We start from the raw sequence: 17,283 nt of genomic DNA on the forward strand, positions 1-17,283 counted from the left end.
TGTGTAGACATTTAATGCACTGGAACAAACTGATTAAATAATACAGTGTGGCCAATAGAAAGTTGTCTTGTGTGTTTTTTTTTCCTTATTCCACTTGAAGTTTGGTATGTTTTTAGACTGTTTGTTTGTATTTTACACTTTTAAGATATTTTACAGATTAGATGTTTTGTCTTTTCCATGTTACAATCCTATATATCTTTATCATAGAACAAGTTGGTCTAGTCTTTAAGATGTTCTAATGCTCTGATTGGTTACAGGTTGGTCTATTTTTTTTGCACATTCTAATCTGATTGGCTGCAGGGTGGCTTAGCCGTTTTCACATTCTAGTTCTATAAATGATTTGATTGGCTACAGGGTGGTCTAGCCTTTTTCATGTCCTAGTTCTTTAATTGATCTGATAGGCTAGACCACTCTGTAGCCAATTAGATCAATTAGAGAACTAGAACATGAAGAAGGCTAGACCACCCTGTAGCTATTTTCACGTTCTAGTTCTATAATTGATCTGATTGGCTACAGGGTGGTCTAGTTGTTTGCATGTTCTAATGGTCTGATTGGCTACAGGGTGGTCTAGCTTTTTACATGTTCTAATGCTTTGAATGGATACATGGTGGTCAATCATTTTGTACATTCAAATGCTCTGATTGGCTACAGGTTGGTCTAGCCGTTTGCATGTTCTGATGGTCTGATTGGCTACAGGCTTGTCTGGCCTTGTGAAGATTTTAAAGGTCCAATTGGTTACAGATTTTTGGCCTTTTGAGTGTTCTCAAGCTCTGTTTATCTATAGCTACAAAGAAAATGTAGTTTATTTGTAATATAGGTTTATTTTCTATTTTAATTTTTTCTATTACTATTCTTTAAGGCATGTGAGGTCATATTATCTGAACTAAGATTTTTACCTCCTCTCTTTATTTTTATGTACTAATATGAATATAAGCTGACATGTTGCTCTCTCACTTGAGTTAAACTGATGTGTTTACATTTTGGTTTTATAAGAACAGTGAAACCAAATGGACAACTCGGGATAATATAATTGTAATAAGCCATAGTTCTTCAATAAAACATTGTTCAAATCTCAGAGAACTGTTTTAGCTCTCTTTTTCTGCATAGCGTCCTTTTATTGCAGATCAGTGTAGAATGTGTTGAACGCAGCAGTTTTTTTTTTTGTTTTTAGCAGGATATCTGCTTTAGCATAAACATGTGTTTAAAATGGGGTCCACACCTATATGTACGAGAGGTGTGACTAGGGGAGTACTTGACTGAGAGCATGCATTCGTCTGTGCTGCTTTGTGCACTTGCCAAATCGCTTCCCAGTGTTTTGTCTGCAGCTTGCATTACACAAAGCTCTTGCCAAAATAACTTAATCAGTGGTTGAAGCCAAAAAAAAAGTCCACAATGGGGTCAAGTGTCATATACGAGGTAAAGAAAAAAAATTCCAGGATGCTGCGTAAGTGGATTCCTTTGTGCGAGGGAAGAGTTTGGGCTGTGTACAGTTCAAGTAGGGCAGACTTGAGTAAGTGGTTGTTGTTGAGCTTTTGTGAAACTACAAGGCTCATCATGACCTGCCAGCCACATGTACATGGTTTGAGCAAGAGTGTCTAGGTCAGATACTCACAGTAGATCTAACGCTGGCTGCACGCAACAGTCTCTGCAACTCGGAGCTTATACATGTAATCAGATCTAACCACACTGATCACCTTTTTGGGAATTTCTGTAATACCTACCTGCTTGTGGGGGACATCTGAGTATCCTCAGACCAGCAAATGTTGGCTCAGTGGTCATTTGTGCTAATGGCAGTTTCCATATCATTGATCCTGTTATAAGAGAAGACTGCTTTCCTCGGGGTCACTTGGTTATCTATTTAGTAACCCTGTGAACTGACGATATTGCAAATGTTGGGCTAGCCTTGTGGAAATATCCAAATTCATGCGTTGCTGTAATTTATTTCTAATTTTAATTTATGATCTTAACCTGTAGAGAAAAAGAAGAATAGCATGTCATTATGTTTCTAAGAAACCTCTAATAAACTATAAAAAGATTATATATGGTGCCCTCCAATTTCATGATACATAAATGAAAATGTTAACCTAATATTTTATTGATTTTGGAGTCAGTGTAGTCGGACGTACGTCTGGACGTGGAATGTATTCACTGGTCTACTGTGTGTCTGTAAAATTCTTTCATGGCACTTAGGTTCCATCTGGTCATCTGTCTTCTAATTCCCTCATCTAATAAGCTAATAAGACGCAGCTACTTATTTTGCACCTCAACCATTGAAACTGTAGTTGTACAATCATTATCATCATCAGTTATTTATATAGCGCCACTAATTCTGCAGCGCTGTACAGAGAACTCATTCACATTAGTCCCTGTCCCTTTGGAGCTTACAGTCTAAATTCCCTAACACATACACATACACTAAGGTCAATTTTGATAGCAGCCAATTAACCTACCAGTATGTTTTTGGAGTGTGGGAGGAAACCGGAGCCCCCGGAGGAAACCCACGCAAACACGGGGAGAACATACAAACAAACTCCTCACAGATAAGTCCATGGTCGGAAATTGAACTCATGACCCCAGTGCTGTAAGGCAGAAGTGCTAACCACTGAGCCATTTGTGCTGCCCTACAATGTAGGGACATTTACTCAAACATGCAGATTTGATTGTACAATTTGCTTATTGCACTATGTGTAACCTCAGATATACAGTTTATCAAGTTAGGTTGGAATTGATCTGGGCCAAAATTGAAACAACCAATGACTTCCATTAGCGCATGTCATGTGTGAGTTCACTGGCTGGTCTGTGGAGATTGGCCAGATGGTGTCATTCACTGGATCTGTGCAATTTGATCTCCCAAATTTGTGGGCAAACTGCATCTGGCCGTGTATACACAATGTTTATGATACAGTCCTTTTAATCATGTAAAATAGCAACAATGCCAGGTAATGTGCTATGGCCTTGTGTTCTGTACAGCGCATATATTTAATGGAAATTGTTTGCATTGATTGAAGCTCTGTGGGGATTATGGAAACTGGCTGTGTTGAAAATCAGCTGCATCAGCAAATGATTCACGAGCCAACAACTCAGGAATGGTTCATCTGATTAAAACAAAGACAATTTAAGAAATGCTTAAGAAAAGCGTTTCTGGCTTATGTAAATAGCTGTCTTCTGAACCCAGGACCTTTATATATAACACTCCTACTTGGAGGCTAGCTAGGGTAACACTGAATAAAGAGAATTAAAGTGGACACCTCTTCTCAAGTTTAAAAACACATTTTTGTTTTTAAAGTATCTAATTATGATTATTATATTTGACTACTGTGCTAAAGATTAATCATCTGTCCCAGTCACCCAGCCGCAGAACCTGTGTAATTCATATGTGACGCCATTTATTGGTAACCCAAGTTCCAGGGCATTTTGGCTTCAGTCTGGTTCTAGTCTATTTGTCCATTAATATTTAGACCCTATGAGCACCGGTGTATTTTGACTCTCTTCATTTGGGCTCAATGTTATTGGACTGGATTTAGGGACTTGGATTATGGTTTGTGAACTGGGATTTTGGATTAGGGCTCAGGGCTGGAGATAGGGATTATGGATTGAGGTTAGGGATATGGGACTCAAATTAATGTAGCCATAATGAATGGAGCCCGAATATACAGTACACTAAAGAACTGGATTGCAGATGGTGGAGCCCATTGTCTGAGTCTGAGTGATATGCACCCATTGTGGGTTGGGCAGGATTGTAAACTGTTTGGGGGATAGTTCCTGGCCCAACACAGTGTGTAATTTTGACCTGTGGTCACATGTGACTGTTCATGTGTCCATGTGGCTCATGTAATCTAGCCCTGACAATACCAGCATTTAATAGTCACCTGACCCATGGTCCTAAGCAGGGCTGGCGGAACACGGTAAGGCCAGGGGCAGGCTGGGCTAGGGGGCATCTGGCCTCCGGGCCGGTCTCATAGTGAGCTACCTTGGGCTGGATCACCGGCATTTTTTTCCATTAAAACCTGCTGTAGGGTTGAGTCTTGCCCCCCGGGCTAAAACTTGCCACCCTCCCCTGGGTAAAAAAATTAAATACATTTTTGTGCAGCACAGGCGATGTGCCCACTTAAGATCCAAATTCCCATTCTGAACAGAGCAGGGATCAAAATAGATGTTGGTGTGTGGGAGAGTGATACAAACTCTGGCATGGGGGGGGCGCGCTGGAGATCCCTGTATCTGACCTAGCAGCTAATAGAGACAAACTTAACATTGCTACCGCTTGGCTTGAATTCCCCTCTCACCTTTGTATTTTATAATGAATGCATTATATATGTTAATGAATACAATGTAATGTAATACAATTGCTTCTCAGTCACTGTGACGCCTGTTAGTATTTTTTACACTGCAAGCTTTCATAGCATGGACTGGCTGCCTACTTATGTGGGCCAGTAGCAGTCATGACAATTGCAATTAGCCGTACACCAGTGCAGAAATTATACCAGTGCTTCTGCTTATCACATCCGCCATTTATTTAGCTTGTTTCATACTAGCTCTGTGGTGCCCCCAGGTGGCAGAACCCAAAGTTATAGATCTGCCCAGTGTGACATAAGTGACAGTGTGACATATGGTATTTTCCGATCACAAGGACTGCCAGAAAATTCTGCTTCTTCCATCAAAGCATTGTTTAGACACCTGGAGCACTTGACATATACGGCATCTGTTAGTCAGTCGCTATCCTATTATCTGCCAAAATATACATTCATACACCGTTCCTTCCCCTTCACTTTATTAGGGTTGTTTAATTTATTATTATGATGTTTTGTTACATATTAAGGGGCGTATTCAATTGTCAGCGTTAACGCTGAAAAACGAGCGCTCAAAAAATATTACTGTTTATACGGTAATATTGCGCGTGAAAACCGTTAATACGGTAGTTTACTCACGGAACTTCAGCTCGCCGCTCAGGGAGCGGCGAGCTGAAATTCCGCGAGTAATTACCGTATTAACGGTAAGATTTTTGGAGCGCCTGATTTTCAGCGTTAACGCTGACAATTGAATACGCCCCTAAGGGGCGTATTCAATTGTTTGCCGTGACCGCCGAAAAACGAGCGCTCGAAAACTATTACCGTTTATACGGTAATATTGCGCGTAATTACCGTTCATATGGTAATTTACTCGCTCAATTTCAGCTCGCTGCTCAGTTTACTCGCTCAATTTCAGCTCGCTGCTCAGGGAGTTGCGAGCTGAAATTGAGCGAGTAATTACCGTATAAACGGTAATAGTTTTAACGCGCTCGTTTTTCGGCGGTCACGGCAAACAATTGAATACGCCCCTTAGTGTTTGTTTCGATAAGTTAGGTGAAAAAAATGCAGCTTATCAGTTAATAAATTCTCAGCAGATCTGATCATTTTATATCCATCAACTTAAACCATCATGATAATGCCACTGCCAGCACATTTGTTTTCAAGCCTACAATGAAACATGTCGAAGGTTGTGGATGCCATGTTTGTTCTGGGCTGGTGCCCTGTTAACAGCCTTTGAAGTTGGTTCAGACACTTGGTGAATGACATTTATGTAGACATGACATTTATGTAGACATTACTCCTTACCATTTTGATTGTGATCCAAAACATGACATCAAATAACAAGTTTAATAAAAAAAAAATAACCACATCATTAAAAATGACAGCCTTATATATGTTCATAATCCAATAGTTCGACCAGCCCGTATAAGAAAGCTAATAGGATTAGTGGCATGGTATACTTACTATTTCTATAAGCAACCACTAAACATATCCTTACAGTCTCCCTTTCCTGCTGGCAATCCTTCCCTAATGCCAGTGACTCCATATACAAATGAGAGGGAGGAGCCATATTCACAAGTAGTGCAATAATAGGAAGATGGCTTCTGCCTTTAGGTGCTCATGATAGAAACAACAAATTAAAAAGTTATTTTCTGCTTTTGAGATGAGGTGTATTCTATAAAAAAAAATCCTGATTTGATGTGTTAAATAGGGCAGTGTACTTGTATGTGATGGTGGCCATTGAACTGTGCAGTGACCACTATCTAACACTATGCAGTATAGTTCAGGAGGTGTAGCAGCAGCAGAAGCGAGACCTGTTCCATTGTTTCCAGTCTCTGAAGTATAACTTTGTTGCAGGTGATAAGAGAAGTGTGCAGCAGCTGTGGTGGTCCCGTGGATTCAGATGGACCCTCTTCAAGTTCCCCAGTGCCGAGGACAGAACTGGAAAAGGTAAAAACCTCTTGTTGGAGAACAGACTGTAGAATTCTGTAGAATTCTTCAGTGTTCCGTCTGTAACTGACGTTTATCAGTAAAGGTTACTGTCACTTTACACATGGTGATCTGTATTCATTAACCCCTACCTGCACCAAGACCGTTATAAACATCACATTAAAGAATGCAGGTGTGTACTCTCTGGTTAATGACAGTCTGGGGTTTGGAAGCAGGGCCAATGCTGTTTCATTCCTGGCCCCCAAGATAGCAGATAGATCAGACCCCCCCCCTCCCCCCCTTTGCATTTTTATGGCTGTTCATATAAATATCAAATGATTGCATAAAACCTTCCTAAAAATGGCCAATGTACATAGACCCAGCTATAGGGTAACTGATTCATAGTTCTCAATGGCCAAAAGTAATTTGATGGTCTCCAGTTAATGAATAATGAGCTTCCCGAGTCAAGTAGAATTATAACAGCGATACTTAGCTGAATGTATCGTCTCGACTATTGAAGGGACAGACCCCAGCGCAGTAGATGTAGATCTCCGTTTCTGTAGTATGAGTCAGCCTGCTCCTTATCTCAAATTCCGGAAAGCACAAATACCATTCACATCCGAACACTCTAAAACGGCAGGATAATCATAGCGATAAAAAGCCAAATTCATGTAACAGTGTGAGGATCAACATTGAATCTATCCGGCAACACAGTCAACGCGTTGGTCAATTAATTTGGGCAGAGTAACAAATAAAAATGTTTTTCCTTATGAAACCAATTGCGAATATGATACAGTGGATCTGCTCTTGAAGGGGTTAATGAGCTGAGTCACCATATTGTTAAATGAAATGACATACCTGTGTCCAAATTACAGGGGCATATTCAATTAGCGATCAACGTTGCGGCTACGCATTGTTTATGCTAATACGGTACAGCGACAACGCAAATTTCCCACTCTGCAATGTTGCGGTAGCACAGAGCGCCTTCGGGTCCATTCCGTAGGCACCTTGCGCTTAATTGACTATGCCCAACAGTATATCATGGCTGATCTCTTACCTGGTCTCACACTGCAATTATTTATGAATAAGAACTGAAAAGGTTTCAGGGGGTCTTCGATTATTCAACCAGATAAGTGATACAAAGCAGAAAACTATACAGCTTCTGTGTAACTTTTCTTTAAAGCTAGGTGCACACTACAGGGTTTTTGTCCAATAATGGGCTCAACCAGCCGACATACGACCGCTTGTTCAAAAGTCGGGTCAGTGTGTGCAGTGACACGATGGTCGAAAGTCTGCCCAAATGGACGATTGTCGCCTCATTTGGTTGGTCGTACCGTTAAATATTTTCGTTCCAATCTCGTTTCCGTTGTGTAGTGTGTATAAACTTCCGACCGATCCACAACAATCCTCCGATACTTCCTCGACCTGGGGGGCGTGTGTATGAAAATTTGTGATGTCTGTCCCAGTCCCACGTGGTGCGGTATCCGCACATCACTGACTTGTGTTTTGTATCAATGTGTATTGCACCTGTCTGGCTGCAGACCATCACACGTGTATAAAGCACGTGTGTTATTACCCTTTGCGTCTATGTTGGCAATTTATTCACATTTACCCTTTATAAACTTTAACCTTTAAAAGATTGAATAGTGACATTGAGGAGCTGAACACAGACTAAATCTATACAGTCTCATATTTATAGTAATCGCAATAGAGTGTAATATTATTCTGCTCCAATTATTAACTGTGGTATATATATATATATATATACATATGCACTTTTTTTTTTTTTTTTTTTTTTTACAGAAATTATCATTCGAGCGACCCAGCTCAGACGGAGAATGTAACCTAGAGAATGGCACAGCGATAGTCAATGGCAAGGAGCCTGGTAAGTCTGAAGACATCTCAGCAGCCACACTAAAAAAAAGTACAAAATATCAGTCTTTTTGCCTTTTTGTTGCGCAATTTGCAGGGTGGTAAAAGTGCTAAAACTATTATATGTTTATCTCGAAGATTTAGTTTTTCAATTCAGGTTTGTTTTGACATCTCTAATTTCCTTACTAATAGCTAGAGGACCTAAATGTAACAAAAAAACAAAAACAAAACAATAATATTTAATGAAATATAAATATAATATTTTTTTTTTACAATTTAACTAAAGTGTTACTGGGCAGAATCACCCCTATATCTGTGACATATAAAAACAATGGTTCATTAATTGATTTGGGTTTTTGGTACTACAGTTTCTTTTTCAGCTTCCCTAGAGACACCGACTACTGTATGTATATATAGCAGCTACAGCTGAATGATTGCAGTGAGCGAGTTTCTGCTACATTCTTACTCTTTGAGATTGAATTGCTTCCTGCTACCTCCCCTGGGCGGACCACCCTGCCTCTCTATAGCTGCAGACCTTGTTCTAATGTTTCCCGTTACGGAGAATATACTTCCTTGCTGTGGATCATGTTGGAGCCCTGTGTTCTGTGCATGACTGGCCTCAGTGTCAGTCTTACATCGCCTTCCTTCACGTCGATGTCACAGTCACCAGGGAGAAGATTGTGTACACCTGTGATATATAACAGGGCTGTATGACAGCGAATTCCTACCTAGTGAAATCATGCTAATGATTGTACACAGTGTTCCGTCACAAACTATTATTTCTAACATATATCGTGCGTGGAGACGTAGAAAACTGCAGTCCCTGTTGGCTGATTCCAATGTGTATGAAATAAGAGTTGGCCCAATTTTCCTATTTTCTTATCAGAATTGTTTCTCTATTAGGGAAATGTAGACCTAATAATCACAGACTGTCAGAGAGGTCTGGAGTCGCCTTGGCTGCAATAATACGACATTAACGCCATTTATAACATTGGCTATGCACCACTTTGGGAGCAATTTGCATCTATTTCACAAAGAACAGACAATTCTCTAACATACTGTTTAATAAGGGGAACGTGTTAGGAAAATAAAGGAGGTTTTTAAATTGGACAGTATTAGTATTCAGCAAATCACATCACATGTAAAATTGGAGTATTCCAGTTTAAATTTGCAGGAGGTCTTCGTGTAAGCAAATAAATCAAAATTAATCTGAAGGCGGACAACCTGTTTAACAGGGGCACATTTTTAACGCCAGGTAATGTCCATTGATATAAGGCAAAGTTGTCAACGAATCAACCAGGATTGTCCATCATCTGCAACTTTACATTTATAAAACCATAAGATTCAGAACGTTACTTAATATACCAAGCAAATTGGATGCGGAGAGCCTTGGTTCTACAACGCTGTGAATAAATGTTCAGTCCAGCACATAAAGCTGCACTTTTCTGCGTTTAAAGCTTACAAAAGTGATTCTCTGCCGTGGTACCGGGAAAGTGCACAGAGTCCCTTTAAAAGTATAGGACGTGACCGTATCTCCGCCAACTCTAAGCTGCAGGTCTTTTTGCAGAGTGGATATGGCTGTGTGCCCTAAGTTTACACAGGTCATTAGATTTGTCATCTTTCTTGAACCAATCAAATATCTGTAAAATGCTAAAAAGTCTCGGTGGACTTTATATCGATTTCCTAATGCAATTTATCCAAGCACGGTCCTACCAGCGATCACACAGCCATATTTTCTCAGCGCTGGAAGTCTGACCTTGGGAACAGTCTGCAGAATGTTGAGCGGCAGTTTCATTGCTCTGAGCAGACTGATGCTGTAGCCGCCAATACCGCAGAGAGCAGTGAATCTAGGCACCTGCTATATTCACTGATATTTCACGCCGCGGAGGCACATTGATGAAAGAGCAGCAAATCAAAGCATCATCTGGATTTGCTCAAGGGCACATAGTAAAACCTGCGTGCATTTTTGCACACAGGTTTGCAGAGTTAGATGGGCGATTTTGCAGAGGAGCAACAGTTTGTACAGAAGTTAGATCTTGGTTTACGGAACACGATTATTGATATGAAATAAAGTGATGGAGAGGCCGCATCATCAGGGACTGTTTCCTCTCTTCAAAAGGATTTACAGCTGCCAGAGATAAGGTCTTCTCCTGAGTTTTTAATGGGACCCGTTGTGCCTCAGTATGTTACACACTTCACACACAAATTGCCACTTGTAATAAAATACAACATACTGCACTTTTTCAAGTAGACAAGTAAATAATAAATGGCCAGCACATGCTCACCCCCCCCCCCCTCTAAATCCTCAACCAGCCTCAGCACAGTGACTGTGTCAGTCCGAATTAAGCAAATAAGATCTCTGACTGAATTGGCTCCAGTGTGTGTGTTTGTGTGCATCTGACGAATTTAGATTGTAAGTTCCGCTGGACAGGGATTAATGTGCCTTAATAAAATAAAATTGTACGGTGCTGTTTAATATGTTAGCAGCATACATCCCAACACTTGTGCTGGGGCAACCTTCTGTATTTCCTATACAGATACAACCAACAACCTTCAGTTGACAAGCCAATGTTAGAGTATCAGATGTAGTAGCAGAAGTATCGATCGATCAGAAATAAGAGACCACACACAGTGTCTGGTGTCCAAATTGAACTTCCATTACTAATTGAAATAGCTCATATTTTATAGACATTAATCACGTCACAACAATCACGTCAGTGGAAAGTACCTGTAATATTATGGAAAGTTTCTATATTAATAAAACAGGTACAAAACAAGGTAGCGGTCAAGCTTAGAAATTTCAAAAATGCTAAATGTCATCAAGTTCCTCATTGATTATCCAATCAGGGGTCCTTGAGGCCGGCATTACTTCTTGATTCTGCAAAGTTTCACATTAGCAGGAGCTCAGGTCATTTCCTTTTGTGGTTAGCTTCTTGATTCCGGACAAACATTAACACAAAATATATGATTTATTTTAAGGAGATACAACATCTTAATAGGTAAAGAAAGATACTATATATATATATATATATAAATAAATAAAGAAGCCTCGATGCACCCAAATTCTGCGCCTGATCTGCCCAAACATGTCCACTGGTCACCAAACTGTGACCATGTGTTGTAGAAGCCCTGCCTAGTCCAGTCCACGCCCCGCCCCTTTTTGTGGTTTACAAGCTAGAACAGTTGTAATAGTAATGTAATAATATAGTTATAACGAAGTGTAAAAAATGAGAAATGCAAAAAGCTCTCTGCTTTGTTGCTTTAATTTAGCCGGTTACAATTCTGTTCTGTATTTTTCTGCTGGTTGAAGGTCACTTTCTTATTCTTTTAGGTATATCTTTTTTTTAGATCCTAGGAGTTTACACAATCATTATGTTTTATGATTTCCTTCCATATCACTGACAGGAAGAGATATACAGACTAACTACAAAATAATTAAAAACAATAATAAAAAGTATTTAACCAAGTACAAAACTATCCTAAAAAACAATGGTGTGCGCACACACACACACAACGAGGTTTTTTTTTGTCTGAGTTCCATCTGGTTAGGGCTCATTTACGGTCACCCCACATCCTCTATTAATCACAATGAAAGTGACACATTGTTTTACCCTCTCAGCATTCTGCTTTCATGGTAATACAGCAATAGGGAAGAGAAAGCTGATCACAGACATTCCTTGTTTGTTGCTGTATAAGTAGAACTGGTTGTGGACACACTCTCTAGGCTAGGGGTGTAACAGTGCGTCTCCAGGGCCGTAGTAAACCTTGGCTATGGGCCCCCAGTAGAGCAGAGCGAGCGACCTCTTGAGATCTCCGTCTGGTTCATGAGCCATCAGAAGAGGCACCTTTTTTAAATGTGCAAAAATGATTTCATTTTGCACATGCAAAACTACCACTGGCTTCTTGCCCATTAATATGTTTTGGGAAATCAATACATACTTAAAGAAATCAAATTTGCCATTTTGCACTTTATAAATATCTCCACAGTGTGCTGTCTCCATCTCTTGTGGTTCAGTCAATCACATCCTGTAAAATAAAACATTTTTTTTACCTGCTACATAATTGTGACTTACTCGCCCCGAGTAAGGAATTCCCTGATCCGCCCATATGCGGAAAGCTCCTCCCATGATGAGCAAATATCTTGTACTCCACAGTACCTGCCTGCTAATTTTGTTGGTGTTATTCACAATTATAATATCTGCTCTTGATAGACCAGGTATAAGGGATCATGAAACGTAACATACAAGTTGGGGGGAAGTTATTTATGTTATGCACACCAGGCCTGCTGTAGGACACAGAAAATAAGAACCTGATAACAGGGAACAATTGCTTATACAGTACATGTGCAATCTCTAACACCTAATACAATATCAAACTCCTCATGGCCTGTATGGGTGTAGAAACTTTTACAAATATATCTGTTAATGTTATTAGTAGCTCTATTATATAAGTATTGTATTTTGTGTTTAGTGTAATGTGTCTCATATTTAAATTATTTTGGTTCCCAAAGATATAAGCGCGGAGTTTGCTGTTGCTATATAAACAATTGTTGATGATTGTTGATGATATGTGTGGCCAAGTTAGACATATATTTTAGAAGTCAGGTCAGAGAGCCGGATCTGCCCATGAGCGGGCACCATGAGTATCCGCAGTCTTCTAGATTTTTTTGTTAGTCGTTTACGTGATCACAGTGAATGTTAAGCCTTGGGCGCAGTGTGATTAAGACATGTGTACCATCAATACACGATGACAGCTGAATGAATTAGCACGGAGGCTCAGTGGTTAGCACTTCTTCCTCACAGCACTGGGCTCATGAGTTCGATTTCCGACCATGGCCTTATCTGTGTGGAGTTTGTATGTTCTCCCTGTGTTTGCGTGGGTTTCCTCCGGGTGCTCCGGTTTCCTCTCACACTCCAAAAACATACTGGTAGGTTAATTGGCTGCTATCAAAATTGACCCTAGTCTGTCTCTCTCTCTCTGTGTATCTATGTTAGGGAATTTAGACTGTAAGCTCCAATGGGGCTGGGACTCATGCCAGTTCTCTGTACAGCGCTGCGGAATCAGTGGCGCTATATAAATAAATGATGATGATGATTCTGCACATAGGGCTCCCTAGAAGAGCACATATTTACTTTGCATACCTGCTGTGTTGTACATGTCATGGTACGTTCGAGAATGTTGACCCAAGTATTCTCTCTATTCCACAAGTGAAAAGAAAGAAAAGTACGAAAGCTGAGCCAAAAGGTACCGTAACTAAAGTAACGGGAAAGAAAATAACCAAAATAATTAGTCTGGGGAAGAAAAAGCCCAGTACGGACGAGCAGACGTCCTCCGCAGAAGAAGACGTCCCAACGTGTGGTAAGTGCTCATAGCACCGCAGCACAGAGTGCAGACACGATTTTCACACATTTTATTTACTTGTGATTGACTTTCCAATTGAGAGCTGTAGGGAAAGCTGCAGTTTTATTATTATATCTAGGTTTATCTTTACCTCAGACATAAAGCATATAAATGTGCATCTTACCACGTCATACAGCTATCACTGTGATTTACCTTTAACACACTTGGCATTTTAAATCCCGCTGGGAAAACAGGCGGGTGACACATTTGGCCTCCGAAGTCCAACTTATTTGACGTTTAATACCCCTAATAGGTCTTTTAGAAACAGGTACTGTTAGATGCCCTCTGCTTAACCAAGGATAAGATATAGGAAGGGTCCTTTTACAAAACAAACTATTTGGGTCTGTTATAATTAAAGTCTGCAGATGTTCACTTATCCTTTAATAAGGAGAATTATGCTAACAATATATATAACTTAATAGTAGCTAATTGTTCTAAAAATTGTTGATGTATAATGTCCTTTCCATATAATATTTCACATATTTACATATATATGTTACACATAACAGAATTATGAATGGCCGCATATTATCACAGAACTGCTAAACCTTCAGGAATCAGGATCTTGAATTGGAATTACACCCATGGTTTGATTATAACATTGTCTGAATTGTTTTGTTTGTTTTAGGGTACCTGAATGTCCTTAGCAACAACCGCTGGAGGGAGCGCTGGTGCAGGGTCAAGGACAATAAGCTCATCTTCCACAAGGACAGAACGGATCTAAAGACGCACATAGTCTCCATACCTCTCAGAGGTTGTGAAGTCATTCCCGGCCTGGACTCCAAGCATCCTCTGACGTTCCGTCTACTCCGTAATGCACAGGAGGTGGCTGTCCTGGAGGTAGGTGTTTCCTGTGTCTTTAGGTTGTCCTCAAACAACTACCTTATAGCGCACCCACTGCCACGTTTTACTCCGTTTCCTACATTAGGTTTATTTTCTGATTCTCATAATCCATGGCAGACGTGAATGAATTCACAGGACTGCTAATCTGCTACAGTGACTGCTAATCTGCTACAGTGACTGCTAATCTGCTACAGTCTGTACACTATGGAGGTATGTGCGACAACCAACAGTGCTTCCAAGGTCCAGAGCCTTTGAAATACTGTTGAATCTTCTGCACTATGTACTAAAACACCATGGCGGCTGTTTTATACATAACTAGTCTAATACCACCCTCTTTAATTGGTGCAGGAAGCTTTAAACATAATGTACACCCCCCCACTGTACTTCATTGTGCCTTTTATGATCAATCCAGTGTTTAGTGTGGATTTTAGCATTATTGGCTTTTTTTTGGAGACCTAAGCCTTCTAGAGGTGTTCTGGATTACTACGACAGCACCGATAAGCTGCACAAATGGGACATTTTGCTGTCTGCAGCAATTCTGCAACCTTAGGACTGGTTGCAAGAAATGACAATATATGTTCTCCATGAAAATGCGTCTGTCCCTTATTCACGTTGGAGGCAGCCATTTTGTCGTGGATTTTCTAATGAATTGATAGGCTGCATCCTCATGGCTATTGGTTTAGCCCTCAAAATGGCTGCCTGTACTATGTATATGGAACATAAACATGAAAAGGATTTTTTAAGGCTTCAAAACAGATTTTGCATATTAAAAAAAAATAATTCTTTATCAGAGCAGTGTCAGGTTTGATCTTTATCAATAGCGGTACAGTCCTTCCATCCATGTGCTGTCATGTAGAGAACGCTCTATACCAGCATAGGACAGCAGAAATGATAGGCCTCTGCAGATTAACAACAGTCGTTGTTCCATGTACAGTGACCATTGAGCTGTCTCTGCACTATGTCTAGAAGTATTTCTCTGATGCTGCCAGTCTTCAATGATTGTATGCTCTCATCAATAGCCGCTAAATCACTATTTATGTGCGGATCCTTATAAGTGGGCACCTTACCAGTTCAAACAAACATCACAATCACATTACCATGCAATCTTCTCTGAACACAGCACATCTTAGCAAACAGAGTACTGACTATTAGCATGCACAGCATATATGTTTTGTCATTAGGCTATGTAGATTTTACCATCGTTCATGGAATTGTATAATATACAGATGACTTTGCAATTTTTCTCTTTCTGTTCTAAGGCTTCATCTTCAGAAAACATGGGCAGGTGGATAGGAATATTACTGGCTGAGACGGGTTCCTCTACAGATCCCGGAGCTCTGCATTATGATTACATAGATGTGGACACTACGGCCAATGTAATACAAACAGCTAAGCAGTCTTTCTGGTAAGTGGATAAACAAACAAGGTGTCGTCTGCAACAAGACACTTAGGGGTGGATGTATCAATCCTTCTAAAAGGACAAGTGGAGGTGTTGCCCATAGCAACCAGTCTTATGTATCAAGTACATTCAAAAAATTGATGGCTAGAATCTGATTGGTTGCTTTGGGCAACACCTCCACTTTTCCTTTTAACAAGGTTTGATAAATCTACAATTTTAAGGTCTTTCAATTTTTCATCAGCTGCTTTTACATGATTGTGTTTACTAATACAATATTATCTGCAAGCCTCTTCTATGGATCCTGTCTTGTCACCAATATAAGGGGAATTGATCCCCACTGTTAATGTTTTACAGCCTCAATATCCGTGACTGTGGGGCTTCAGCTAACATCATGGCTTTTCTATGATAACAGAGGTTGAATTAACCCAAAACGTTAAACTTTGCTTTACGTGAAGTGTAAGTAATGGTAGATTACATAGTTCTACTTCTCCTGCGTCCAGTCCCTCAGTAGAATCCCAGAGGGCTCCAACATTTCAGCGGTGTTCTCTTCTCTACTGCTTAGGTCAGCAGATTCCAATCACACAGTGGTGTGTTATCACCGGAGCAGCCCATGCGGCTACCAATGGGCCCAGTGGTAGGAGGGCTTGGCGTCGCTTGTCCATTTGCTATGGATGTCGCTCGCTCTGTTCTTCTGAGCGTGCGCTTGGTCCGACACATGAGTAGTGAAGTCTGTTTAGGTCTTCAGGTCCAGAACTAAAAGTCCAAACCAGGGTTGGGTGATTGAGTGTTACACCCATGTTCAACACTCCCAATATATGAATGAGATACTCGTGGCGGAGAGACATCGGCAAGAACGTTGCCTGTTTGACTTGGTCAAGCTGTCGTTAAATAGAGAGGTGCGTCATTGGACCGTTTCAGTCGTTGGGAGACCTGCCGGATTAAGGGAGATGCCACAATCAGGCAGGGGGGCATCTTCCCCCCCAGGACCGGTCCCATAGTGGGCTACCTTGGGCTGGGTCACTGGGCCACCTACTTTTTTTTTTACCTTTGTAAATGTTCCTAGTAGGCTTCTGAGCTGAGCCTCATCCCCCGGCTAAAATTTGCCAGCCCTTCCCTGGCCACAATCCAGAGCTCTGTGTGTCCTGGTGTGAATTATCGTCCTTCACCCAAAAGTCAGTTTTAGGTTTTGTGTGGAATTATCCTTTACATCTGGTATTGTTTTTCCTTAATTGGACAGTAGATTATATGTACATCATTTTACTGTTAGGGTATTTCAGTTAATACGTATGATTACATGTCTTGATGGGAGAAGATGGGTTCTTGCTTAAGAGTCGCCCCTGTTATTACTCTCCATTGGAGTACTGTGAATGTATGCACACAAATATAGTAAATCTCGGGACATCCATCTAGACAACATTGCTTAGCTCCAAATTACACGGTCATGTCTCTGTGGTTAATACAAATATACCGTAATTATTAAACCAAATACATGCACATTGGGTGCCTCAGCGAGGGCCCAGGTTCTAAGGGATCCAACGCCAACATTCACATGTT

At 40.6% G+C, this 17,283-nt stretch overlaps 1 protein-coding gene across 3 annotated transcripts in view; it reads left to right on the forward strand.

Moving 5' to 3' along the window:
• AFAP1 (actin filament associated protein 1) overlaps positions 1–17,283 on the forward strand; it is a 120,013-nt gene that overhangs the window by 87,674 nt on the left and 15,056 nt on the right. For all 3 annotated transcript variants that reach the window (XM_075194386.1, XM_075194385.1, XM_075194387.1), the window contains exons 7-11: positions 6,144–6,236; positions 8,019–8,100; positions 13,296–13,445; positions 14,116–14,327; positions 15,590–15,735. In XM_075194386.1, coding sequence (XP_075050487.1) covers positions 6,144–6,236; positions 8,019–8,100; positions 13,296–13,445; positions 14,116–14,327; positions 15,590–15,735 — 683 coding nt within the window. The remainder of the gene's footprint in view (positions 1–6,143; positions 6,237–8,018; positions 8,101–13,295; positions 13,446–14,115; positions 14,328–15,589; positions 15,736–17,283) is intronic.

This window comes from Mixophyes fleayi, chromosome 1, assembly GCF_038048845.1.
Source record: "Mixophyes fleayi isolate aMixFle1 chromosome 1, aMixFle1.hap1, whole genome shotgun sequence".
NCBI classification, from domain to species: domain Eukaryota; kingdom Metazoa; phylum Chordata; class Amphibia; order Anura; family Limnodynastidae; genus Mixophyes; species Mixophyes fleayi.